Source organism: Microcaecilia unicolor, chromosome 6 (genome assembly GCF_901765095.1).
Source record: "Microcaecilia unicolor chromosome 6, aMicUni1.1, whole genome shotgun sequence".
Taxonomy (NCBI): domain Eukaryota; kingdom Metazoa; phylum Chordata; class Amphibia; order Gymnophiona; family Siphonopidae; genus Microcaecilia; species Microcaecilia unicolor.
Window position 1 is genome coordinate 173,964,872 of NC_044036.1, and position 26,806 is coordinate 173,991,677.

Consider the following 26,806-nt stretch of genomic DNA (forward strand, 5'->3'; position numbering starts at 1 on the left):
ACGGCATATTCATGCAGCCATTCGTGGTAAAAAAAAAAAACAGGACCGGATCGCAGTGTCGCGAGGACGTGGAGCACCTCTCTGAAAGCTGGGCTGTAAATCCTGACTCCTGCTCTTTGCGGCGCTTATGCTACGTCAGGGCTGGTGGGCGGGACTCTTGTCCCTCCCTTATCTCCCGTGTGGCTGAGGGGTGGAGTCTGGTTGGGCACGGCAGCTCCGGGAACTGCTGTGTTCAGTCACATGTCTACAGCCGGCAGGAATGGCGGCTTCCCCGCGAGAGCTCACTCAGAACCCGCTGAAGAAGATCTGGGTGCCGTATAACAACGGACTGCCGGTGCAGCACACGGCACAGAGGAGGGGTGAGTGAGCCCACGCTCCACCAGCATAGCAATTCACGGAAATCATCGCTGTTTGTGTTTGCGCTGATTAATGGGGGCGCGCAGGGTATGAAATGCATTAATTGGATTAATCTCGTCGATCATCAGGACAACTTAAGCAATAAATTGATCATCGGCAGGGTCTGGAGGAGACTAGCAAATGCGTAGTTTTAGGTGCATCTTCCTGTCTAGAGGGAAATCGCTGGAAGTGGTGAAAGTGGTGTCTTTACTATTAACTCATTGGGAATGCGGGCATTTTATTTAGGAGCCGATGTCGCTTCCCAGATTTTTATACCCCGCGAAATGAGCCTTTCGCACCTCTTCTTCGGATTTGGACGTGTCGGTGGGATTTTGGGTCTGTTACTGTACGTTGTGGTAGTGCAAAAAAAGTTACGGTGTTCGGATTCGGTGTGGGTTTCGGCCTTTATGAGCTAGGGGCTTTGACAGTGTTCATCTGTGCATGAGTGCACCACGTACACGTTTCTCTCCAGAGGACAATGTCAGTATTTGTATTAATATTGTTTAAGGCTTCCAGCATTAGCCTTTTGGGAGTTAGTCACCTTTTCACAATCGTTCATGGATAGTCATTTGGCTTTTTGTGAATATCAGATAAAATTCTTCCTATGTGCTTGTCATTTCTGTGTAGTTACAATATGAGGGACCATGGTGTATCGGGGAAAAGCTAATAAGAGGTACAGTCTATTTCTGTGACTGATATAGTAGGTCACAAATACAGTTTGCTAGAATCAAGATAGTGCCTGTTAACAGAAGACTTAAGTAATAGAAAGTAGCATGTGAAATTTATGCTGGCAATTGGCGATATGTTTTATAAATTGTTTTTATGCTTTCAACATAATTGAATTTTATTTAGCCTTTGTAATACTGGCAGCAAGATAGAGGTTAATGTGGTTTAAAGTGGCCTATTCGTTTTATTTTCAGGCAGCGCTTAATTTTGTTAATACCAGACCCCTCTTGTTTTCTGTGCATCCCATCCATCCTGCTGGGCAGTTCTCAGGCCTTTAATCTTAAGGTTCTCTTCAGCACATAAGGTGAATAGGAACTGCAGCTGTTCTCTATGGTAGGGTTTGAAGGGCTGCTGGGGCTTTTGTCTTGACCTTAGTTTCATTGATAAAACCAGTGTGTTTTTATTAGCAAAAAAGGTGCCCATACTCAAATGCTAAACCACCCTCCAGGGGTGAGGTGATCACTGATGGACCTATGCCACAATAGCCAGGCCCCCTGCAACTAGTCACAGAACCTATAACAAGGCAGAATTGGTGTGCAGAGCCTGAGCTCTTTCATTAAAACTTGGGGTCCATGGGTCAATTTTAGCAGACAATGGAAAAGGTGCTGGTACTCAGTACCCCCTCAAAAAAAGCCCTGGATAAAACTGAAGCAATACAGACAATTATATTCTTAACATTCAGAAGGTCATACTTAAAACCATTCATTTAATTCTGGGTTCCCTACATTTTGGGGCATAAAAGCCTGCACTTTGGTAGCCTTACTACCAAGCTATATGGGATGCCTATATAAGGATTGGCACCGAAGGACTTTGGTAGGGGAGAAGTGGGAAGGGATTTTACAGATCTTCTATACTAACATCTCTTTGGAATGGAATAGAAATTGGAATGAAAAGATGGTATCTTGATGTTTCAAATGCCAACCAGAGGGATAATGGGGGGTGGGGTGGTAGAAGGGGAGCGGCCAAACAGATTTTGAATGAAATAATATGGATCAGCCCTTCAGCCTTGCACCAGCTCATATTTTACAAAAGATCTCTCTCGATGTCAAAACTGTCTACATGCCTGATGCCAGCCAAGTTACCATTATTTTGTATTTTTTTGCCTGTAACATAGTAATTAATTAAACTTTGTAAAAAAAACTTTTGACTTTGTGAGATGAATTACTTTGTATAAAAGAAGGCTGTTTAACATGGGTAGACAGCCCTGGGTAGGTGATCTAGGAATGATGGTTTAACCTTATAACCACCTCATCTAGCTCCTTAACTGCCTTGTGCTGAATCCCGTACAGGATTTGCATGGTGAGGGAGGGGAAATCATAGGTGCCAGCTCTGAATGCACAGTAGATGTTTAATCACCCCCCAGTATTGAGCAAATGCCGCTGTGTCCAGGGAGTTTAGGACCTCCCCCAGGGTTTTGTTTTTTGAAAAGTTGGTGCCTTTTGGGAGAAGCAGTTGTAAACACTAGTACAGCCAGCCCCCCCCCCCCCCCCCCACTCAAAATGATCTTGTAGTATTAACCGAAGTGAGAGTAACTAGGAATACAAAAGGCCTCAGAATATTTTCTGCGTCATCTGTTAGATATCGTATCTTAAGCTATTGGTTAGAAGGACCTCCGGGTACTCCTCAGCCTCTGAAACACATTTCAAATGAAATGATTAAAAATAACTTCACTTGTAATGGCTAATGCTGCATAAACTAGTGTGATTGCCATACCAGCCATTCAGTCTCCAAAGTCAGATGCTGGAAAAGCCTTGTGTACAGTGGGGACTGATTGGCCATCATTTCACCAGATCTGTCTGGGAGACTCCTAATGGCTAGAACAGTGACTTGAGAACCAGGGGAACCCAGTTTAAATTCCACCGCTGCTCTTTGTGATTTTGGGCACGACACCTAACCCTCCATTGCCTCAGGCACAGACTCTGGGGGGGGGGGGTCCTTTCACTAAGGTACGCTAACGGATTTGGCACTAACGGAGTTAATGTATGTGAAAAGTGTCTTGCAGCCCATTGATACATAATGGGCTGCTTTGCATTTAGCGCACCTTAGTAGACGGACCCCTCAGATTGTAAGTTTCTTTTGGGGGACTGAAAAATACCTACTATTCATACCTGAATGTAAGATGCCTTGAGCTACAACAGACAGGTGAGCTAAATCTAAAATCCCATCTCGTCTGTTCCCTAAACAATCAGAATTCTCAAATGGGGTTTTAACAACATGTTATGATACGGTTTTTGATGGAAGGCTTTGACTGTAATTAGCATTTGCAAATACTTTTGTATATACAGGAAGCGCTAGATAAGTAGGACTTTTTTTTTGTATGATATGTTAGGAAGAAGATTTGTTTTGCATTTGCCTTTTATAAACTGAAGGGTACTGAAACCAGCATCTCAGTTTTAGATGTAAGTAGCTCTGATCATCTTTACATTATTTGTTCGAACAGTTTCCTTTGGAATTTGTCTCCTCCCTGTGGGCTCTGTCCTCATTTCAAAAGCCTCGAACACTTATGATTTTATGTTTAAATCTTTTTATTAAAGTATAAAAAAAGGAACAATATGCTGTGCAGCCGTTGTTTATAAATCACAAATAGAAAACAATAATAACGTGCAACTATAATAACCCCACCACCACCACACTTCCAACCCCAACAATATCTGATTTCTTCTACCCCAAGGAATCCTAATCCACCCTGTTAAAATGTCCAGGGGAACAAAATACAACCCGTTCTATATGCCCTAGAAGGGAAAAATATACCCTATAAAGCGCTGTTATGATTTTTTTAAATCTGTGGATGAAGTCAACAATCTCAGGATTCAGTTTAGCTCTCCTGTCTTCCACAGGTCTTCCAGCGATAGAAAATGTCTTCTCAGAAGATGTGCAGAATCCCCCATGCAAATGTTGCCAGTTGTGGCCAGCAAGTTTGCTCGTTTCTCCCCCCCCAAACAAAAAAATCAAAATATTGTCTGCATCACTCAAACATAAATAACAGTCCAGTTCATTAACAGGCTTCAAAGTAGAGAATGACACAGGGGCAAAGTTCATCCCCGCCTTGTCCCTTTGGGCTCTGTGTCATTCTCCTTATTTGTTCCCTTTTTATTTATTTGTTTGCTGCATTTGTATCCCACATTTTCCCACCTATTTGCAGGCTCAATGTGGCTTACACTGTTCCGTTATGGCAATCGCCATTCCGGAGTGAGAGATACAAGTGGTTTTACATCAAAGATCATGATTGACATAGTAGATTAAGCAATCAAGTATAAAGAGTTCATATTCGCAATAACAGATAAGGTGGTGTTGTGTTAAAGTTCATTCGTGGTACAGTAGTCTTTGGTAGTCGAGTATAGAGAGTTAGGTTTTATTCAGTTCAGGCTTGAGTTTCATCGTCTGGTAATTAGGATGGATCGTTGCGATATGCTTTGTTGAACAGGTAGGTCTTCAGTGATTTATGAAAGTTGGTTGGGTCACGCATTTTTTTCATGGCGAGTGGTAGTGCATTCCATAACTGTGTGCTTATGTAGGAAAAGCTGGATGCATATGTTAATTTGTATTTTAGTCCTTGGCAGCTGGGGAAATGGAGGTTCAGGAATGTGTGTGCTGATCTTTTAGTGTTTCTGGGTGGTAAGTCTATGAGGTCTGACATGTAAACCGGGGCTTCTCCGTAAATGATTTTATGAACCAGGGTGCAGATTTTGAACGTAATACGTTCTTTAAGTGGAAGCCAGTGTAGTTTTTTGGGGGGGAGTGACTCCCTCCTTTTCATTTAGCTCAGCTGTGACAGCGCAATCACAGACTGCACTTCTCTTGAGTGAACATTAGGGGTTGCATGATAGCCAAGACTCCCTGTCTCACTGGGGCTGTAAATGCTTGATTGGAGCAGAAGCAAGGCTGTGAATTGAACCCTGCTCTTTTAAAAAGTACAGCCAGGCCCAGATTTAGACATAGGTGACTGCCTAGGGTGCCAAATGTTGAAAGTGTTTACCCAGGCCAAAAAGGAATATTCTCTAAGTTAATTTAGGGGCACTCACTGGTACCACTTCAGAAGTACCATTGTTGCATTCGGCCTCCACCATTACTTTCCAAAAATTTGGTAAAATTGGTTTTAAAATACCAATCTTATATTTATCTTGGTCAATGTCAATATTTTTTTCTTTTTCTTTTTTATCTTTCTTTTGTCATCATATTATGTTTGGAGGTGTGAACCATCTTGATTGGCTTTTGCCAAGGAGAGGATGCACAAATTTTAAAGAATTAAAATTTAAATGCCTGAATTTAAGAGAGTGAGAGGCTACCAGTCTGGAGTTGTGCCACCTTTTGCAAATTGTGTTCAGATGCACCTTCAGGTAACTGCTTTGTATCAAAAAGCATCAGATCAGAAAAATAATGTGGCAAATATTTTGTCTTCGAGTATCACACTTTTCCTTTGTATGCCTATAGTTACTGTTTAGCTAATGTATAGGCCTGGAATTAAACGTAAGCTTTTAAATTGTCCTTACTTAAAACCCTTGGGAGCACAGAGTGTCAGTGCTGTGTTTGACTGGATTTAATTTCTTGTGCTCTGCCTCCTTCTCTCACACCCCAAGAACTAAGCCTTTTTTCAAATGAAGGAGAACTCTGGAATGAGAAGAGAGAGAATAAAGTTAAGAGGAAATAAAGGCACCTCGGTTCTGTTAGGGAAAGCAGAAGTTAGTGGTTCCTGAGGATGGGCAGACTGGATGGGCCATTTGGCCCTTATCTGCCCTCGTTTCTATGAATTGGCCACTGCCTAAATTAGGCTGTTTTGTAATGGTATAGCTGGTATAGCAAACTGTCTGTATGGTGTTCAACTTTAGGCAAAGGGCTGTGAACTGGTCTGGTTTTACAGGGTTGCCCTCATAAGTGGAGGAATTGAAATAGGTGTGGAATGTAAACACAGGATCCCTATATGGGAAGTGGATGGTATAAATGTTTAGAGAGTTGCACGGGGACAGAAATCTTACCCATCCCCGCCCGTCCCTGCTGGAATCTTACCTGTCCCCTCCCATTCCCAATTGAATCTTACCCATCCCCACTCATCCCCGCAAGAATTTAACCCGTCTGCACCCATCCCCGCAAGAATTTAATGGTATATAAAAGAAAATTCCGGTCAGCTCTCTTTCTCTGGATTTGAGCCACAGCACTGCAGGCAAGGAAGGAATGGGAGATGGAACTTGGAACACTTTGGTGCACACATTTGTCTCTGATTCACTGGCACTGTGTGCTGAGAAGTCGCCACATGAACGCACCAGTAGGTCAAGTGACATCTGATGCTCGTGCCTGTATCAGAGCTGAGGTCTGCGCATCAGCCCGGGAGCAAAGAGGATTAATAGTAACATAGTAAGTGATGGCAAATAAAGACCTGAATGGTCCATCCAGTCAGCCCAATAGTCACACTCATTATCAATTCATGATTAAATCAACGAGTGTGATATTATATACTTGATTATGGTCTTTCTTTGGTGTTTCTGGGATATAGACCATAGAAGTCTATCTGACCCTATCCTTATGTTCCAACTGATGGAGTTGCTGTCGAAGCCCACTCCAGTCTACTTGTCTTCTCATTTGTGGGACACAGACCGTAAAAGTCTGTCCAGCACTGTCCTCATGTTTCAGCCACTAAAGTTGCTGTCTAAGCCCTTTCCAGCTCATCCTAAACCAGACTGCCATATATGAGACACAGACCATACAAGTCTGCCCAGTATCAGCCCTAGGTCATCACAGCTGGAGTCACCATCTAAGTGTCACTCGACACATTTATTTTATTTTTGTTACATTTGTACCCCCGCGCTTTCCCACTCATGGCAGGCTCAATGCGGCTTCTCCCAGTCTCTCTCTCTGCCATATACCCCACGCAGCCTTCACCCTCTCTCTCTCTTGTACCCCCCCCCCCAATCTTCACCCAGTCTCTCTTTCTCTCTCTCATATATATATATATATATATACATGAAGCCATTTAAGGTTAGGTTTTTTTAATAACTTTTATTTTCTAAGTAGATAGATTCCTGAAGGAAAAGTCCATTGATCGTTATTAAATTTTGGGTTTTTGCCAGGTTCTTGAGGCCTGGATTGGCCGCTGTCAGAGACAGAGTGCTGGGCTTGATGGACCTTTGGGCTTTTCCCAGCGTGGCTGTGCTTCTGTGCCAAGTAGAGATCCTCTGTGTTCATCCCACGCCTTTTTGAATTCTATCATCATTTGTGTCTCTACCACCTCCTTAATGGAAGACTTTCTTCATTTGTGCTGTTAAAACAAGGAGGAAGTGGAGGAGACAGCACTCAAAGAACTTAGTACTTGGTAGATGAGAGGCTGGTGCAGCTGCAGCTTACACTTTCACGGGAACCCCATAGGAATTGTTTCCATCCCCAAGGGAATCCCACAGGAACCGCTTCTGTCCCCTCAGGAACCCCACAGAACTGCTTCCATCCTCACGGGAACCCTGCAAACACCATTCCCATGCAGGTCTGTAGCAGAGAGGCAAACTGTTCTCGAAGGCCGCAACCCAGTTTGGTTTTCAGGGTCTTCCCAATGAATATGCACGAGATCTCTTTATTATATACAAAGGAGGGCAGTGCATGCAGATGGATCTCGTGCATATTCACTGGGGACATCCTGAAAACCTGACTAGGTTGTGGCCCTCGAGGACTGATATAGAGTATTTCCACTGAAAACACAAAAGACTTGCACAAATAAAAGTGAAAAAGGGAAAGAGAGGAGTTGTAACCTATATGGCGTAGCAGGTGCCCCTCTGGCCACTTTTTTGGACAGACTGGATGGCCATGCTGGTCTTTCTCTGCCATCATTTACTATATGTATGCATGAGATATATCTGTAATAGCTCAGTCATGTGCAAATATATTTCATACATATCCATGAGGAGTAATTTGAAAATCAGACTGATTTTTACCTTTCAAGGCCTGAAGTTTGGACATACGTTGAATAACGTTTGTTTATTATGGTCTTGATATATTGTGTTTGCTTAAAAAAAATCAAATCGGTGCACAATGAAGTATAAAACAGAAAGGAACTCCGTTAGGATAGTAAAGAAACTTCCACACATAGACCAGAAGTATAGTGGAGGAAAAGGGGGGTGGGATTTGATTACATTATTGTTTAGTTTATTGTTTGTCTGCTTTTGCCCAAAGGGCTAGTATTTAATTATGGACAAAGCCAAAGGCCTTTTGAAAAAAAATGAAATTTGAGCTTTGTTTTAAATATGGACAAAGAAAATTCAGATCTAATATCTGCAGGTAAACTGTTCCAGAGAAAAGGGGCCGAGAAAAAGAATACAGACTGTCATGTAGATTCATAGTGGGCTCTCATGGGGGAAGGGTTATACTAGTCTGTTAGCATTCAGGGAGTGATCTGAAGGCACAGAATAATTAGTGAAACCGGTGATAGTATCTGAGGATCTGAAGGCGACCAAACAGTGTGTTAAGGCAGTGGCAGTAACTAGAAGGTTGCTAGGCAGTATAGAGAGAGGTGTGACCAGCAGAAGAAAAGAGGCTTTAATGCCCCTGTATAAGTCGTTGGTGAGGCCCCACCTGGAGTATTGTGTTCAGTTTTGGAGGCCGTATCTTGCTAAGGATGTAAAAAGAATTGAAGCAGTGCAAAGAAATGCTATGAGAATGGTTTGGGATTTGCGTTACAAGACGTATGAGGAGAGACTTGCTGACCTGAACATGTATACCCTGGAGGAAAGGAGAAACGGGTGATATGATACAGACGTTCAAATATTTGAAAGGCATTAATCCGCAAACGAACCTTTTCCGTAGATGGGAAGGCGGTAGAACTAGAGGATATGAAATGAGATTGAAGGGGGGCAGACTCAAGAAAAATGTCAGGAAGTATTTTTTCACGGAGAGAGTGGTGGATACTTGGAATGTCCTCCCGCGGGAGGTGGTGGAGATGAAAGCGGTAACAGAATTCAAACGTGTGGGATAAACATAAAGGAATTCTGTTCAGAAGGAAGGGATCCTCAGAAGCTTAGTGGAGATTGGGTGGCAGAGCCGATGGTGGGATGTGGGGATAGTAGTTGGGAGGTGGGGCTAGTGCTGGGCAAGACTTCTACGGTCTGTGCCCTGAAAATGGCAGATACAAATCAAGGTAAGGTATACACAAAAAGTAGCACATATGAGTTTATCTTTTTGGGCAGACTGGATGGACCGTGCAGGTCTTTTTCTGCCGTCATCTACTATGTTACTATGTAAATAAGGAGGATTGCTGTGTTGGAAGAGTTTTGTGAACAAGGAGAAGGACTTTAAATTGTATATGGTAAGTGAATGAGAGCCAGGGTACCTTAGGGAGTGATTAAGTCAAAATGTTTAGCCCGAAATAGTAAGCATTTTATAATAGCATTTAAGGCTGCAGGATGTGACTGGCATTACTCTGTTTCCTACTCCTAGGAGATTTATGACTTAAAGGCCTTCAAGGATTGTAGTAATGGTGCGTTTGGGCTCGCTTCTGCCCGCTGGCATTCAAACTCTCAAACTGTGCCAAAAAAAAAAAGCAGCCTTGCAGAATCTCAGTAGGTTAGAGAATCCAGTGACATTTGCTCATTGTTATGCAGTGAGCCTCCTTTCGGAGGGAATTGAGCACCAGTAGTATTTTTATTATTTTTAGACTGAAATAAATCATTAAGTTCTCTTGTTATAGAATTACAATTTTGGTACTTCCAGGTTAGATGTCATTGTTCAGAAAGCTGCGTTGTCTCACCTTTGTAAAATGTAGAAGTCACCTGAGAAGATTCATATTGTCAGTGGGAACAGAGGGAAATTATTATTGCAAGGTCATGATGCATTGGATCGCCTGTCTGCTGGTTGATCTCTCTCTGTAGAACTCGGGGTTCATTATGTATCTTTGGTTGTGGATTCAAACATCTTCTTGGCCTCTAAATTTTATTTATTTTTTAACCAGAGCTTGAGTGATGACACTTCGTGGTGGCTTTAAAGTCTCTGGAATTCTTCTTGTGGACCTTCTGTGTTGTCCTGGACCTGGCACTTATCCAAGTACCTCCCCCCCTTTATATTAGCATTTTCATAGGCAAAAACCTGGGATATTTAAACTTGGTAAACAAAGAAAAAGGAACAGTGGAGGTGACCAACAACAAAAGGGGGAATACACAGATCAAGGTACCACATAATCTTTATTCATCAAATGACTTGACACGAATCATGTTTTGGCCCAAACAGGCCTGCATCAGGAGTCTAAAAAGAATCAAACAATACAACATAATTGTAATTCACCATCATCTACTTAATAGGATTATTCTCTTCATATACCGTATTGTTTAATTTTAATATGCAACCCATGTTAATATGTGATACCATTTGTATATTTTCCCTTTTTTACCCGACTGTTCATTTAGCATTCATGTTCTATATATATTACCAATTGTATATGTATTCTGAAATGACATAAGTCATGATGGAAAAATTGTAAGCCACATTGAGCCTGCAAATAGGTGGGAAAATGTGGGATACAAATGCAACAAATAAATAAATAAAACACCACACGCATACCTTTTAAAAACGTATAAAATATATTGAATTTGTTCCTATATATTTGCCCTACCTATGTGTTGCCCCTTTTAAATCAGTAGGTTAGCTTTAATGTTATGGACGTCTCTCTATGGATTTGTTATGTATTATTTATTATTACTGTTTCTATAAAATTTAAGTATTTTATATTGTATGATTTTACATGACTTGTGGTGTTTTGTATTGTGTGATTTTTAGACTCCTGATGAAGGCCTGTTTGGGCCGAAACACCATTCGTATTACCCAGTGTACCTGAATGTAACTTGTCTTGAGCTACTACTGAAAAAGGTGTGAGCAAATCCAAACAAAATTTGTCAAGTCACATGACGAATAAAGATTCTGTGGTACCTTGGTCCGTGTATTCCCCTTTTGCTGTTGGTCATTTCCACTCTTCCTTTCTTTCTTTTTTTTGTGGATACCCATGGAGGGAATTCTTCTGTTGTTCTTTGTTGGTTTTAAACTTGGCAAAACAGACAAGTCTCTCCAACTGGTTTCAAGGGTGGCAGGCCATAAATTTGTCCATCTAAACTGTCATTACAGTTGGCTTAGAACCAGGATGAAACTACAGTGGACCTAAATATTTCCCTATTCTGGTGACTTGGCAAAAGAAGCCGGCTGTGTGACCAGCATAATGCTGGAATGTCCCAGTTTACTCTTCTGTTCTTTGTGTTGTCCATTAAAAATGTCTCAGTTTACTCTCACAAAACTGTTACTAAAGTGTGTTTGTTACCTATGTTTGACTTATTCTTGTTGAACTCCATGTTGGGAGAATTTCTTCAAAATGGTGGTAAATAAATCCTAATTTTAAAAACAATTTGCCCATAAAGGAAGAGGGAGGTTGCCTTTCTGAAAGGTAGAGTCTGAGATCTGCCTCTGTTGCCTCATATTCAGGCTGACTGAGCATTGGCAATTCAGAATCAAAACAGTCAGTTGTGGTCCTGCACTGTGAATTTGCCTTGATTTGTGAGCCTCAAATCCTGGCTGTTTCTTGACACAGGGACCTTAACCACTGGGTACCAGTTGTAAACTTGAAGAAAGAAATGTTTGTTGAATTGCAGAATTAGGACTTGGGAAAACTGATAAGACAGTTCTGCTCTAAAGGTTGACTTTGTTGTATGAAGCTTTATAAGGATAGTAGTTAAGAAATCCTATATAATAAAACTCACCCTCAACGTTCTGAGGACACTGACGTCAGTGTCACTGCCTGCGGGCACTTCGGGTTCGAAGGGTTCGTGGTGGTGAAGCCACCGAAATCACTGTGTCTGGGCCCCGCCCTTGCGTCAAACGTGATGATGTCGAGGGCGGAGCAATGGTATCAGAGATCGAGGGCGGAGCAATGGCGTCAGTGGATGAAGGTGGCGTGCGTTGACGAGGTGTGGAGCAATGGCGGTGAGTGGCTTCACAACGCCGAAGGGGTTGGTAGGGGGGGGGGGGTTCGGGAGGAAAACCTTGCTAGCGCCCGTTTCATTTGCTCCAGAAACGGGCATGTTTTACTAGTAAATCACATAAAGCACTGGGTGTAAAGAACACCTTAATAATATCATTAATATAAAACAGTTTGAACGTTTTCGTTATGCTCTTACATCATCCCGTAGGCATTCTTTTATATTTTGATGTTCTTTGACCGTTGCTGAATCCCTTGTCTTCTGTACTGATTTGGAGGTTTTTCTCCTTTTCCGGTAGGCTGTTATTGTTATGTGTTTTCTTCATGTATTACATTAGGTAGATTATAATTAGGCTGTTTATTTTTAATTTTTGTAAGATTAGATCAGGTTATCATGTGGGGATATACATTTGTGTGAATGTTTTAGTTTTGCCCGTAGGTGCAGTGATATCCTCTGAAGAAGCTTTAGCGAAACCCAGATCGGTATCAAGGTATCGCTTATCTTACTTGTCAGAAGACGTATTTGAGTGATTGTTAAATTTGGTGTGGGAGCTCTGTAGGACACTTTATTTGGATTGGATAAAGTTGATTCGTGGATGGACCCACAGTTACATGTGTTTCCGTTCTACCAAGATGGCTCTTCAGATAAGTCCTGAACTTTTCTGCTATTTAGAGCGTTATATACATTTCATAAAATTGGAAACATAATGTGCTGTGATAGTTAGACACTTGTCTCACAGTGCAGTGAGTGAAGTTTGAGCACATTTCATGCGTTTATCTTGTTAGACTGGATGGACCTTAAAGTATTTATCTGCCATCGTCTACTATGTTACTATTCCTTGATTTATGTTTCAAAGTTTTTGATGATTCCAAAGATTAACACAATCATTTGATTAAGTACATAACAGTTTTAACTTTGTTAGTCATATGTACACTAATCCGCGGTCATTATCATCAAATTTGATTTACAATTTCCTTCCCAATTCCCCCCTTCCCCCCCTTAATACTGTCTTTAACACAATCCTTGTATCAAAATACAACAATGAACATTACCCGCTATCTGCACTTTCCAAGAATAATAACTTGTATTTGTATCGCGGTTAACCCCTTATCCAATATCTCCCTCCCTTTCACTATTCCTTGATTTAATATACCACCATTCGAAGAGTGATGAGGGGAAGAATGGGAAAACAGAAACATGTGTTGTGGCTTGTAGTGTTAGTGAGGTGTTCTGGAGGAAAGCCGGAGTCTGGACTGTGATAAGGAAGTCTTTTTAAAAGACAGTAGCAATACTGTACAAGCTTAGTGTATCTCAAAAGATTCCTTGATATATACAGTGAGCAAACTACTAGTATTATCTATCATTTCTATACTATCAGCACACATGCACAGCACAGTACATATAAGATGGCCCCCAACTGACAGAGCCTACAGTCTATTCAAGAGAGAAACAAGGCTAGGGAGTTTCATGTATTGTATTATGGAAAAGTATGAGGAAGATAAAGAGTTAAGATTTAAAAGCAACCTCAAAAAGGTAGCAAGGAAACATTAGGAGCGAACAGTTGGGCTGCCACTCCCTCTTGGATGGGGATATATTAGATTCAATTACTTGCCTTCCCAAATCTGAGGTCAGGTACAGTAATTTCCTCCCTGTCTGACAGGACTTACAGTCTAGGGGCTAGGTTTCCCAAAGCACTCTGACGTGTTAGGAAGTACTTATAGTATTAATGTGTGTTATTAGTACATAGGTGCCATTGCATTAAATGGGACATAACAATAAATGTGTTAATGCAGCATTCGCACATCAGTAAATCTAGCCCTAAGTTTTTACTTGAGGCACTGAGAATTATATGGGCTACCTGAGGTCACAAGGGGTTTCAGTGGGAGAAGTGGATTCGGACCACTTTCAGACGATGAGCCACATTCTGGATGCATTTTGCATTCAGAAGTCTGATGTGAGATTTGGATCCTTTCCTGTGGCACCCTTGCAAGTACAGCTGCCTCCAGATGTTTGGAGGCAGTATGAGGCAACTGCTTTGAAGAAATTCAGAAGCAGAAAGAACAGCTTGTCTAATTCCAGGAAAATGTGGAAAGATTGAACACAGGAACTGTAATAACACTAAAAGGGGGAAGCAACACAGTTAAGAAATCGGAGCATTCAGCTTAAGTAATTTGCTGACACAACCACCACCCTATTGTCAGATGTAGATAAGATATGAAAGGTGGGCAAAGGTCTTGAGCTCTTTGCAGGTTCCCACTGAGACAAAGGTCAATATTAACCAATATAAGGACAGTGGGTAGTCACCGCTCTTAAAATACAATGGTATTGCCCTTCCTCCCTTTGGTTCTAGAGACATATTTAAATAGCATGTCCAGGAGGGCTGGGTAAGTTTTGTGCACATCACAGAAGTGATGTGTGTAAGCTAAAGGAGAGAGAGGATAGGTGAAAAAGTGGCAGTCTCAAGAGGAGACTTCCTTTCCAGCCCTTGCTCAGTAGGAGAAGCTAGAGTTATCCAGGGGCTGGGGAAGTTGGCATGATGGGGTGCATAGGGGCAACTGGGCCTTGCATTATGGAGGTAGCTGAGAGGGAGGAGCTCTGCAGGGACTCTACTGCGGCTGCTTTGTACTAGGCCCTGTTGGGGGGAAAATTTGCACAATATTTCAAAATTGTTCACAAAACAGAGAAATATCCAGTGTACTTGAATGTAACTCACCTTGAGCTACTACTGAAAAAGTTGTGAGGAAAATCTAAACCTAAGTAAATCTGTCAGTTAAAACATTTCACTGCTTGATCTGTTGGGGATCAGCACAGCAGTGTCCCAATGTACTGAAAAATCATAGAAGCAGGAAGTGGTTAACAAGGAACCATAAACACTTCTCTTCAGAAATAAAAGGAGAAGGAAATATTTCTGGCTCTGCTGATAAAAAGTGTGTGAAGAAACCACTAGCACTTCAGCTTTAACTTCCCTGTATTTGAACTCGGGCCCTTAAGTTTCCTGGGGAAGGAACACCTTATGCTGTGATTTATCTTTACATCATAATACCTTATTTTCTTACTCCTGTTAACATATTTTATCTATCTATATGTTCCATCTTTGCTTACACCCAATGCTTTCTATTAAAATGTTTTATTGTATATCATGTTGGTCCATGCTTTGTATTGTGTTTTGAATATTTTTACTGCTGTGATTGTGTATTGCATATGTTTAACTTATTCTTGCCGTACACCGCCTTGAGTAAATTCCTTCAAAAAGACCTGTAAATAAATCCAAATAAATGCAAATACTAAGTGGAGATGTCGCCTTTGACTTAGAAGGCACTCAAAACAGCTCAGTTTTATCCACCCAGGGGAGTTTGAAAGATGCAGCCCAGCCTGTAACCCCTGGTTTGCATTACTAAGCGTCTGAAGCAATCTGCAAATAATTATGCCAAAGGACCAGGGAGCTGTAATTTTTTCCCTCTCCTTTGTAGTCTGTACAGTGCCTGCCCCCTCCTCCAAGACAGCATGCTCTGGTGATGCAGGAACATTGAATTGAGCCTGCTGAAGGGTGAGGGTCCTCGCAGTGGCTGCTGTCTCTGCTGCTTCCCTATATATTGCCATCATGGCCTCCTGGTCTGCTGCCCTAGGCCACAATGCTGACCTGGAGCTTTAATTCTTTTGTCATTTGTTCCATTTTAACTCTGTGCCATACATAATGACTTTGGAATCTTGTCAGCCCCTAGACCATTGTGTATCCATTAGAAAATGGGTTCCCAGGATGTCCTGCTAACAAATTAACAAGTGCATGCAGCATTGTGGCTCAGTGCTTGTCAGCAGTAGGTGATCTCTAGCAGCACAGTACATGGAGGCAGATTCAGTGTGAAAGGCGTTTAAAAAAAAAAAAAAAACTTTTAGTAATGGCTCTGCAGTGTTTTTGTTTTGTTTTGTTTTTGCTACTCATCCATTTTATCAGTGGCGTTCCTAGGTCGGCTACCACCTGGGGCGGATCGCTGCTGCACGCCCCCCCCCCCCCCCCCCCGCAGCATCAACACCCCCCTCCCCCGGCGCATCAACACACGCTGCTGGAGGGGTGTTGGGAGCAGCCGCGCGGCTGTCGGCTCCTCTGGCTCCCTCTTCCCGGAACAGGAGGGGCAGAGGGAGCAGGGAACCAGCGGAGCCGACAGGCGCGCGGCTGCTCCCAACACCCCTCCAGCAGCGTGCACCCGGGGCGGACCGCCCCCACCGCCCCCGCCCTTGGTACGCCACTGCATTTTATTAAAGCCTGGTTGAAGCTGAATATTGTAGGTCACAAGTGTCCTTAGTGCCTACATGCTGTTGTGTCTTAACTACATTAGCACACTTGTCTGATCAGTGTACTCAGTCAGGTCTGTGAGTAATTGCAGTCTCTCTTCTCTTTAGTATGTATGACCAATTGTCCTACGCTGATTGTCATGGTGGGCCTCCCTGCTAGAGGCAAAACCTACATATCCAAGAAGCTAACTCGGTACTTGAACTGGATTGGTGTACCTACAAAAGGTGAGTGTGTTTTGTGTGTTCATGCTGTGGCAATGTTGCTTTAAGATGGGGTCAAGCTGGTCGGTGCTTGACCTTGGTAACCTGGATTTCACTTTTCTGGTGTGCCCACTAGTGAGATATCATGGATAGGCATGTGCCTTTTAGCTAGCTGATTTGGATTTTAGATTGTGTTTGCCTTTCCAAATAGGATCTTTATGCAAGTTAGTAAGGTATGTTAGATTGTAAGCACGCTGAATTGGAGAAACTATCTAAGTTTTGCCTTTGAAGTAATGGAGCGTGATGGGCAGGGCCGTCGAGAGACTAGGCGAGGCCCGGGGCAAGGCCGCCTCGCCGCTGCTGGCCTCGCCGCTGCTGGCCCCCCCCCCCCGATCCCCCTGCCGCTGCAGTCCGTGGTCTCACCTTCCTTTCTCCACAGCTCCGGGCTCCCTGCATTCAAGGCGGCAGTCGCAGATCGCCTCTCTTCTGGCCTTTCCTCCCTGTGTCCCGCCCTCGTCTGATGTAACTTCCGGTTTCCGCGAGGGCGGGACACAGGGAGGGAAGGCCCGAAGGGAGGCGATCTGCGACTGCCACTTAGAATGCAGGGGGCCCCGAGCTGAGGAGGCAGGCAGGTGAGACCGGGAATTGTAGTGGGCCTGCGGAATTTTGTCCCCCCCTGCCCCCCCCCCCCTCGGCGGCCCTGGTGATGGGACTTCCCCATATTCGTAGGGAGTTCCAGGGGGAGAAGTGGTATTTGAACCCCTGACTCCCTGAATCCACTGCTCTAGCTACAAGGCTGCTCTACACCTTTTAACGAAGGCATTTGTGATGTTCTTCCTGCCCTGTTTTTCTTCTCTGTCAGTCTCATTTCCCTGTATGTCCTTAAATCTGGTAAAACTATAGACAGATGATTTTCATAACTTTTAGCAGCTTGTTTCTGAGACCAGGCTTCATATGCTGACCTTTGGAAATCCGCTTGCACATTCACTTTCCAAATCCTCAGTCTACGCATAAGAAAACTCAAGTTTCTTGAAGCATGAACTAGGGCTGGGTGGCAGTAAGGCGTCACTTGGCTTCCAGTGACCTCTCTGTGGTCCAGCCCTTTGGCATGTAAAGCTCAAGGCATGGTTGAGCCTCTATGATGTCTTTGTGCCTGGATTAGTTGGTGTAGGGGAGAGAAACATGAACATTAAGCCACCTTGGGTAGTCTCTCTTTCAGGTGACATCGCAGATCTTTGCCACCTCGGACATTTGTTCCCTGAGAGCTGCTACCTAAACCTGTACAGTTTGAACCCTGCTGGCATTCCTTTTCAAGGTTACTGCAATTACTTATTCCTCCTCCCCCTCTTTACCCAAAATATTACGGAGAAATGGCACATCACATCTTGTGCTGATATTTGAGCTCCCTTTTGTACCGTGTTCTCGTGTTCTTCTCTTAATTTCTTCTGGTTTTTATCAGGAGTGTTGTGTATTATTGATTTCTTTTGAATTTTAATGTGTTTTCCATTCAGTCATTCTCATTTTTAAGTATGATGCTTGTCTTTTATCCTGGTATTACAAGGTCCATGTGGTTTCCTGTCATGCTGATGCTAACATTGGATGTTACACAGAACTGTTAATCTAAATCCAATTTGACTTGATTTGACCATTTTGATTTAGTTTCAATAGACTCCTTTCCTAAATTAAATTCTGTTACTCCTGGAACTTCCTTCTGCTTGGTACCCACTGTGCCCCTGGCCTGAATTGAGGCTGTGTTAGTGTTAATTGGTTCTCTTCTTGTGCTGTTTCTTTATCGTTCTCCTTCTTCCTCTGCCATTTTATAGATGAACTGGTTTTATGATAGCAGATATGGCAGCAGCAACCTGCTCACCTCCATTGATCATTGGTGATTTTAAGCTTTATGCAGATTCAGCCATTTGACTGTGTGGCTTGTGAATCCTTTTCTTGCTGAATATATCGGGTTTCTTTCACTGGGAAGCAATTTTTTGCAGGTAGAAGTCTTTGTAACTTTCTTCTGTCTAAAACTGCTTCTCATAAGGGTCATCATTATGACCATCATGAACTTTGGCTACAAATATTGACCCATCCCACCTCCCTTTTCCTTATCTGGTTGGTTGGATATCCGCTCACTGATGCTGCTTCTCCTGGGGTCAGATGATTCCTCCCCTCCTGTGGTCTAGCCCCATTACTCTCCTTGCCTTCCTGATGGTTTGAATTTCGTCCCCTGACTACCTTTGTGCTGATAAATATTCATTGACTAGCGCCCCAAATCCTCTTCTCTGAATGCAAGCCTGCCTTCCTTATTAGGAACCTGGTACTCACTCTGCTTCCTATTATTACCACTTGTTAGCCTCTTCTAAGGTCACATTCTGACCCCATGGAAATTAGCCGCTGCTCTTCCTTACCTGAAGAAATCAGGTCTTGATCCTATTAGTATCAAATCTGCCACTTTTATCAAAGATAGTGGGGAAAATTAGCTCGCTTTCAGTTGACCCCTTTCCTAGAGAAGAAAACTCTGTTTCTTTCATCCAGCACGACTGGAATTCTAGAGAGAGCATAGTACTGAGCACTGGTAGTGATTTGTAAGATTTTGGATCCAGGGAGACTGGTTTTGGTGGTCTCCCTGAATCTTTCTGCAGCGTCGTGCTTCTGTGAGGTAGGAGCTGCTTGCACTGGTTTACAAAGGTTTAGTTCCTTCCTGATGGTACTTTTTATTTTTTCCCCAAGTATACTGACTGTAGTTCAAGATTCTCCTGCCAGTACCATCTGCCTTGTGAGTCATACCAGTTCTTTATAATATCTTCTGCCCCACTGACACCCCCTATTCAATCCTTGGGCTATAACTCCTACTTTCCTGCTGATGACATTTCAGATGTACAGTCCAGTCTGTTAACTCTTCTGCTCTTGACATTTCCTTAATGGACTCCTGTCTATTAGGAGTAGTGAGTTAAGGTGCCCACAAACCTGTTCCGAATACATTGAAATGTGAAGTAATATGATTTACTTCTTTATCTTTCTATTCGAGCTTCCTGAATGAACAGCACTCCTCTAACACTATAGGACAAGATACACTAGGATTAAATCTGGACTCTGCATTTAAGCCCCCAATAAATGAAGTGTTTGTCAATTTTTTCTTGCATGTTAGGGATTATCTCCCTTTCAGAAAGCTTAGAAGTTCCTATTCTATTTAGTCATTTCCAAAGTGGATTGCTGTAATGTTCTTTGTATTAGTCTCATACTGTCCACCCTGAAATCTTACAATTGATCCAAAACATCTCGCTGAAACTGCTGGCAAGGGCTTTGTAAATATGACCTTATTTCTTTACGTTAGTAGCTTAGCACTGCCTTCTGGTTGCAGCTCGTGTTTTAAAGTTAAGATTCTTTAACTCACCCATTGGGCCTTTTACTTTGACTAACCAGCTTATTCTAAACATCTCATTCCTTGTGTGTGTCTTTGAGCCTAAGGTCTCAGACCTCAGGTCTTTCGTCTATCCTCACCACCACCGCCTCAGACTCAGTTAAAAATTCTCATCGTACTTCATTTTCCAGCCTGGCTTCTGTGCTTTGGAACTCCCTTCCATTGAGTCTGCATCAAGAATATATTTTCTCCAGATTTTACAAGGTCCTTGAAGGCATGGTTCTTCAAATAGGCTTCCTGAGATGGCTGAGGTGGGGGGAAGCTGATGTGGAGTTGCCTGCTTTTAGATTTTTTTTTGTAATTGTTTAAAAAAAAAAATCTAAATTGTTCCTTTGCTTATTTGCCCATATTTTATTGTAAACCACCTCGATGTGCCTTGGTTTAAAGAGCAGTTAATCGGTGTTATAAATAATCCTAAATGAAGCTTAATTAGCAGAAGAAGTACACCCAAGTAAGACTTAATTAAATGGGGTGTTGTTTTATCAGCATAGATTGTAAGGATTTGAAAACTGGAGTAAACTGCCTGAACAATTTTTTTTTTTTTTTTTTTCTAAAAAAGGTTTGATATTTGAAAGTACAAATTAGTCAGTTATCATTGGCTATATCTCTGTTGGCGGTTGTACCGTCAGTTTGTAAGCGGTCATGGTCCCAGTGGGCTGTGGGATTTCACCACAAGCCTATGTCAACAACCTGCTCATTCCCTGTGACCTACCACATTCCCTCAACAACCTGCTTATTCCCTGTGACCTACCACGTTCCCTCAACAACCTGCTCATTCCCTGTGACCTACCACATTCCCTCAACAACCTGCTCATTCCCTGTGACCTACCACGTTCCCTCAACAACCTGCTTATTCCCTGTGACCTACCACGTTCCCTCTCGCACCTCTCTCTCTGCAGCTTCACATTTCCTGTGACACTGGCTTCATCTACCTGGATCCTAAACTACAGAACTCCTTCCCACCCCTCCTCAGGTCCTTGATGTCATTCAGATTAATGCTCAAGACCCACCTTTTCACTGAATCGTTTGGCTCTTAATTCAAGCAACTTTCTTTAAACTAGTCCCTTTGCTCCTGTTACTCTTTTTTTTTTTATCTATATGTATGTTCCATCTTTGCTTATACCCCATGCTGTTTATTAAAATGTTTTATTGTGTTGACATTGCAATGTAGCATACTATGCCATACTTGGTATTGTTTGAATATTTTTACTGCTGCAATTGTCTATTGCTTATGTTCAATTTATTCTTGCTGTACTCCGCAATGAGTGAATTCCTTCAAAAAGGGGGTAAATAAATCCTAGCAAATAAATAATTTCTTTGCCTTGTGACCAGGGGCGTATCTGCGTGGGGCCACAGGGGCCTGGGCCCCCGCAGATTTCGCCCTGGCCCCCCTCCCGCCGCCAACCCTCCCCCACTAATGTTGTTTACCTTTGCTGGCGGGGGACCCCGCCAGCCGCCGAGGTCTTCAAAGTTCTTGTTCATCGTCCTCCATGGCCATGCTGTACCCTGTTGATTCGGAGTCTGTCTGACGTCGCACCACGTTGTACGCGCGTACAACGTGGTGCGACGTCAGACAGACTCCGAATCAGCAAGCCTGTGAAATAAAGTAAAATAAAAATAAATAATTCTGGCTGACAGGAGTGGGACTCTGTACATTAATAGACCTGGCTGAGGTCACATGGAGAGTCTATCTCACTGTGTCCTTGACTGATGTTCCCATCTGGGTCAGAGCACTCCTCATTTAGCAGCTCTTTGGCTTTGTCTTTACTTGGGGATTAGAGGTCCTCTCTGCTGACTGGAGTACCAGGTTTCTTGTGCTACCTGGTTGTGAGTACCTGGCACCTGGAGGCTGTCGGGGGAAGTGGCCTGTTCTGCTCTCTGAAACCTTTGCAGGCAGAATTCCTGGAGGATGAATCAACCCTTAATACCTAGATATGAGGTAACTCTGTTCATATACTGCAGTTAATTAGTCCAGCCATCTGTTTACCTCATAGGGTTAGGTCCAGAATGACAGAGCTCGATTTTCTTGTCCCTCAGAATATAAGGAGTACAGGTGTCTGTACTGCCATTGAAGGAAGGTATTTTACTCTACACAGTCGCATGTAGCTGCAAGGAAGTACATTGATAAATGGCAGCAGTGATGCAGTTCAGCTTACAGGTGGCAAATAGAATAAATTCTACAATAGATACATTTTCTTCCTTTTAGAACTGCAGTTTTCTCTCTCTGCCCTGTTGTACTTGGCCATTGCACTTGAAAAGTCTAATTATCCTTGTTCCTATGCATGCGAATGCTGATTGGATTTTCTCAAAGTTATAGGCCCTTGGGCAAGGGTTGAGCCCATCACCACCTGGACATGCCTGATGCCTCTGGGATCCTCCTTCTCTAGCCATACCCCAAAGTGTACAGTGTAAGGTGAACAGTCTTGGCAGAAAGTCAGCCAGGAGCCTCCCCTAAGAAAAACTACAGAAATCAGTTTGCAGCGATTTAGAGTGCAGTCCGTAGAATCCAGTATGTGGTTGTGTATGTGGTGGTTTGATATATGAGCCTGTTAGCAAAGGATGCAATAAGCAGCATTGCATGTGTGAAATTAATTTGTAGGAACAGCAATAAATGTGTACACACCAAGGATGTACAAAACATAGTTTAAAATTCTGTATCCTGAATAATTATGGGGGACATATCAAAGGTGGAATGGCATTAGATAATGTATTTTGTTACAAATTTATATCCCGCTCCATCCACAGTCATGGGCAGATTACATGAAAACATACATAATGAATAACATACAATTGAATCAGAATGCCAGTGTGTGATGGAACGTTACCTTTGATATGTGTTGCTTGTTGACTGCCATGTAACTCTGTCTAGGCTGGAATTCCCAGTCACTTGGGGGCCGATACTCAAAGGTTCGAGGTACAGCAAACCTAGTGCTGAAAAAATTGTCGTGGCATGGTCAGAGTAATGAGTGTGCAAATTAATGGCGCATTAAAATTGCAGCAGTAATTTGCTGCTCAGAACTCTGCACTAACTTTCCTCTTAGTGCTGGAGCAGTGATTGGCTCAGGCACTGACAGGAAAGTTAGCATAAAAAAAAAATGCCTGGCAAGCCCCTTACTCTTAACCACTTCCCCCAATAAACAACAAAAAAAAGCCTGGTTGTCTAATGCCCCCCCCTTGAGTATTGGCCTTTCCTCCCTCTTCCGAAACCTTAAAATACCCTGGTTGGTCCCCTGCCCCTCCCCATTAACTTTGGCCTGGTAATCTAGTGGTAACAGCCCACCATTCCCACAGACCCCCTACCTTTAGTCAGAAGGAGGAGCGATACCCACTTGCTCCTGCTTCCCTGGGCTGCCATCTTCAAAACGGTGACACACCGCACAGTGCATCCTGGGATGCATGCACTGGGTGGGGCCTAACTACCATAAAATGCATTTAAATGTGGTCTGTTGCGAAACCATTAGAGCATTCGGTGCACAATGTCTGGCAATAACTATGTAGCTTTTGAGCATCAGCCCCTTGGTTTGAGTGTTCAGTATATTGTTTGCTGCTATTCATCTCATTCGTTAGCATCTGTTTAGCTCCTATTTTTCATTATTTTAACTGTTTTGTGTATCAGTTTGAATAGCTTTGTCAGATGTGGTATACCAACATGTTTAAAATAAAAATGAGATAGCAAGCAGAGATTTAGCTCCCTGGACGCCACTCCAGAATACCACCAAGCATTGACCCAAAGTAATTAAACTGATGTGATGGAGTCAGCTTTGCTAACACTCTTCTCTCTCTGTTCGTAGAATTTAATGTTGGTCAGTATCGACGCAACCTCGTGAAGTCATTCAGGTCCTTTGAGTTCTTCCTTCCCGACAACGAAGAAGGTCTGAAAATTAGAAAGTAAGTTGGTGGTTTTCCTCTTCCATACTGATCAAGTTGGACCAGAATCCCATGAGGAACCAGGGGTGGACTGACAAGTGATCTGGGTCCCTAGGTTATGAGGATCACTGGACCCTATTCTCCCCAGGTCCTGCTGCCTCCCTCTCACTTCCTTCAGTTCTAGTGACCTTTTCGTTTAGTTTGGCTGCTGCCACAGGAACTTTTCTCTGCTGCGGCCCGCCCTCGTGGAAGAAGGAAGTTATGTCAGAAAGGTGGTGGGCTGCAGCAGAGCAGTTCCGGCATCAGCGGCAGATGGCCAGTGTAGTTGCAGGCCTGCACGAAGGAATTTGGGGGGGGGGGGGTCGGAGGCAGGAGCACGGGAGTGGGCAAGAGGGGGGGGCATCCTGGTCCTAGACTTGGGGACAGAACGGGGAGAGGGATGTTGGGCATGTGGGAGGGAAGTACTGGTCTCCTCCACTGCCCTGGGCCCTCAGGCACTGCCCAGTTGCCTGTATGGTCAGTCCACTCCTGGGAGAAACAGATTAACATAGCCAGGATTCGTATTGATTTTAGTGAAGTCCACTGCTTAAGTTTTCTTCACTGTTTTAACTTGCTGTTCGAGGACTCTGGTTTATTTACCTTTCTCACAGCCTGGATTTAATAGGTTTGTGTTTTGGGGAGGAGAGGCAGCAGTGTTGACTCTGTTCCAGATTTCAGTTGACTCAGCGATGCAAACACTGATCTACGTGGCCCGTCTTAGGTTTTGTGTTCTTGGTTTGACCTGTGGCATTTAATTTCTGGTGTGCTGTTGTGTGTATTTTTTTTCTTTTATCTGAAGACAATGTGCTCTGTCGGCGCTAGCTGATGTCAGGCAGTACCTCAGTGAAGGAGGAGGCCACGTGGCTGTGAGTGTTCCTGTTATTTCTTTATTATCTCTTTCATTTGTATCCTGCTTTTTCAGTAATAAGTGCTCCAAGCAACTACAAAATAATGCAATATAATTTTACTAAAAATCAAGGGTTTGATATTCAAAGTGATTTAACTGGTCAGAAAAGACTCTCCCGACTGGTTAAATCACTTGTCCGGGACTAACTGGTCATTGTCAGCAGCACTTAACCAGTTAATGCAGCTGAAAATGCTTGGTTAGCATTGAACTCAAAACCATTTCGAGGGTGTTTCTGGGAGTGGAGTCAGCACTGGCCGGTTAAGTACCAATATTCAGCACTTAACCAGTCAAGGTAACTGCATAAATAGGACTGACTTATGTGGTCCTATCTTTATGTGGTGTGTGTAGTCCTGTCCCTTGCCCCTGGGGAGGGGAAAACACTTCAGCCCTAGTGGCTGGAGTAAGAGAGACAATCAGACTTAGGTGTAGGCGCAACCAGTAAAAATCTTTATTGGTATTTCACTAAGCCAATACAAAATAGTTGTTCTTTCTGGAGCAGGTAGTCACCCAGTAGCCAGATGCACAGACTGAATAACAAAATCTGCTCAGCAAACCTTTCTCAGTTTTCATCAGCATAATTTTACTTTCTCTCTGCAGCTGCGGCCCATATATGGCAGATGCACATGGATATAATCTTGATGGTGAAGAGAGACTGAGGACCCTCCAAAGAAGGAGTTGTTCCTGTCAGATAGAAGGACACCAGGTGTTTCATAACTATTTGTTTGCTACATGGTTTTTACATGCTGGGATCACGCTTTACTGATAAGGGATTAGCCAATGGCCACTTAGTGTGCATGTGAACACAAGCAGGAGAGGATGATAGAATAGAGGAAATTGCCATTTTTGAATACATATAAAAAATAACGGAATATTATTATATTGTGTAATGGAAGGAAAAAGGACAATCCTTATAAGTTAGTTTAGGAGAAATGAAACTTACAACAGTGTGTGTGTGTATGTATATATATATATATATATATATACAGTGGTGGAAATAAGTATTTGATCCCTTGCTGATTTTGTAAGTTTGCCCACTGACAAAGACATGAGCAGCCCATAATTGAAGGGTAGGTTATTGGTAACAGTGAGAGATAGCACATCACAAATTAAATCCGGAAAATCACATTGTGGAAAGTATATGAATTTATTTGCATTCTGCAGAGGGAAATAAATATTTAATCCCTCTGGCAAACAAGACCTAATACTTGGTGGCAAAACCCTTGTTGGCAAGCACAGCGGTCAGACGTCTTCTGTAGTTGGTGATGAGGTTTGCACACGTCAGGAGGAATTTTGGTCCACTCCTCTTTGCAGATCATCTCTAAATCATTAAGAGTTCTGGGCTGTCGCTTGGCAACTCGCAGCTTCAGCTCCCTCCATAAGTTTTCAATGGGATTAAGGTCTGGTGACTGGCTAGGCCACTCCATGACCCTAATGTGCTTCTTCCTGAGCCACTCCTTTGTTGCCTTGGCTGTATGTTTTGGGTCATTGTCGTGCTGGAAGACCCAGCCACGACCCATTTTTAAGGCCCTGGCGGAGGGAAGGAGGTTGTCACTCAGAATTGTACGGTACATGGCCCCATCCATTCTCCAATTGATGCGGTGAAGTAGTCCTGTGCCCTTAGCAGAGAAACACCCCCAAAACATAACATTTCCACCTCCATGCTTGACAGTGGGGACGGTGTTCTTTGGGTCATAGGCAGCATTTCTCTTCCTCCAAACACGGCGAGTTGAGTTCATGCCAAAGAGCTCAATTTTTGTCTCATCTGACCACAGCACCTTCTCCCAATCACTCTCGGCATCATCCAGGTGTTCACTGGCAAACTTCAGACGGGCCGTCACATGTGCCTTCCGGAGCAGGGGGACCTTGCGGGCACTGCAGGATTGCAATCCGTTATGTCGTAATGTGTTACCAATGGTTTTCATGGTGACAGTGGTCCCAGCTGCCTTGAGATCATTGACAAGTTCCCCCCTTGTAGTTGTAGGCTGATTTCTAACCTTCCTCATGATCAAGGATACCCCACGAGGTGAGATT

General features: G+C 43.2%; 1 protein-coding gene across 1 annotated transcript in view; it reads left to right on the top strand.

Moving 5' to 3' along the window:
* The first annotated feature begins 214 nt into the window (after nt 1–214).
* Nucleotides 215–26,806, top strand: part of PFKFB4 (6-phosphofructo-2-kinase/fructose-2,6-biphosphatase 4) — a 71,549-nt gene continuing 44,957 nt past the window's right edge. The window contains 4 exon segments of the mRNA XM_030206679.1: nt 215–359; nt 16,452–16,568; nt 23,754–23,850; nt 24,668–24,734. Of these exon segments, the coding sequence (XP_030062539.1) occupies nt 260–359; nt 16,452–16,568; nt 23,754–23,850; nt 24,668–24,734 (381 nt within the window). The 5' untranslated portion in view covers nt 215–259.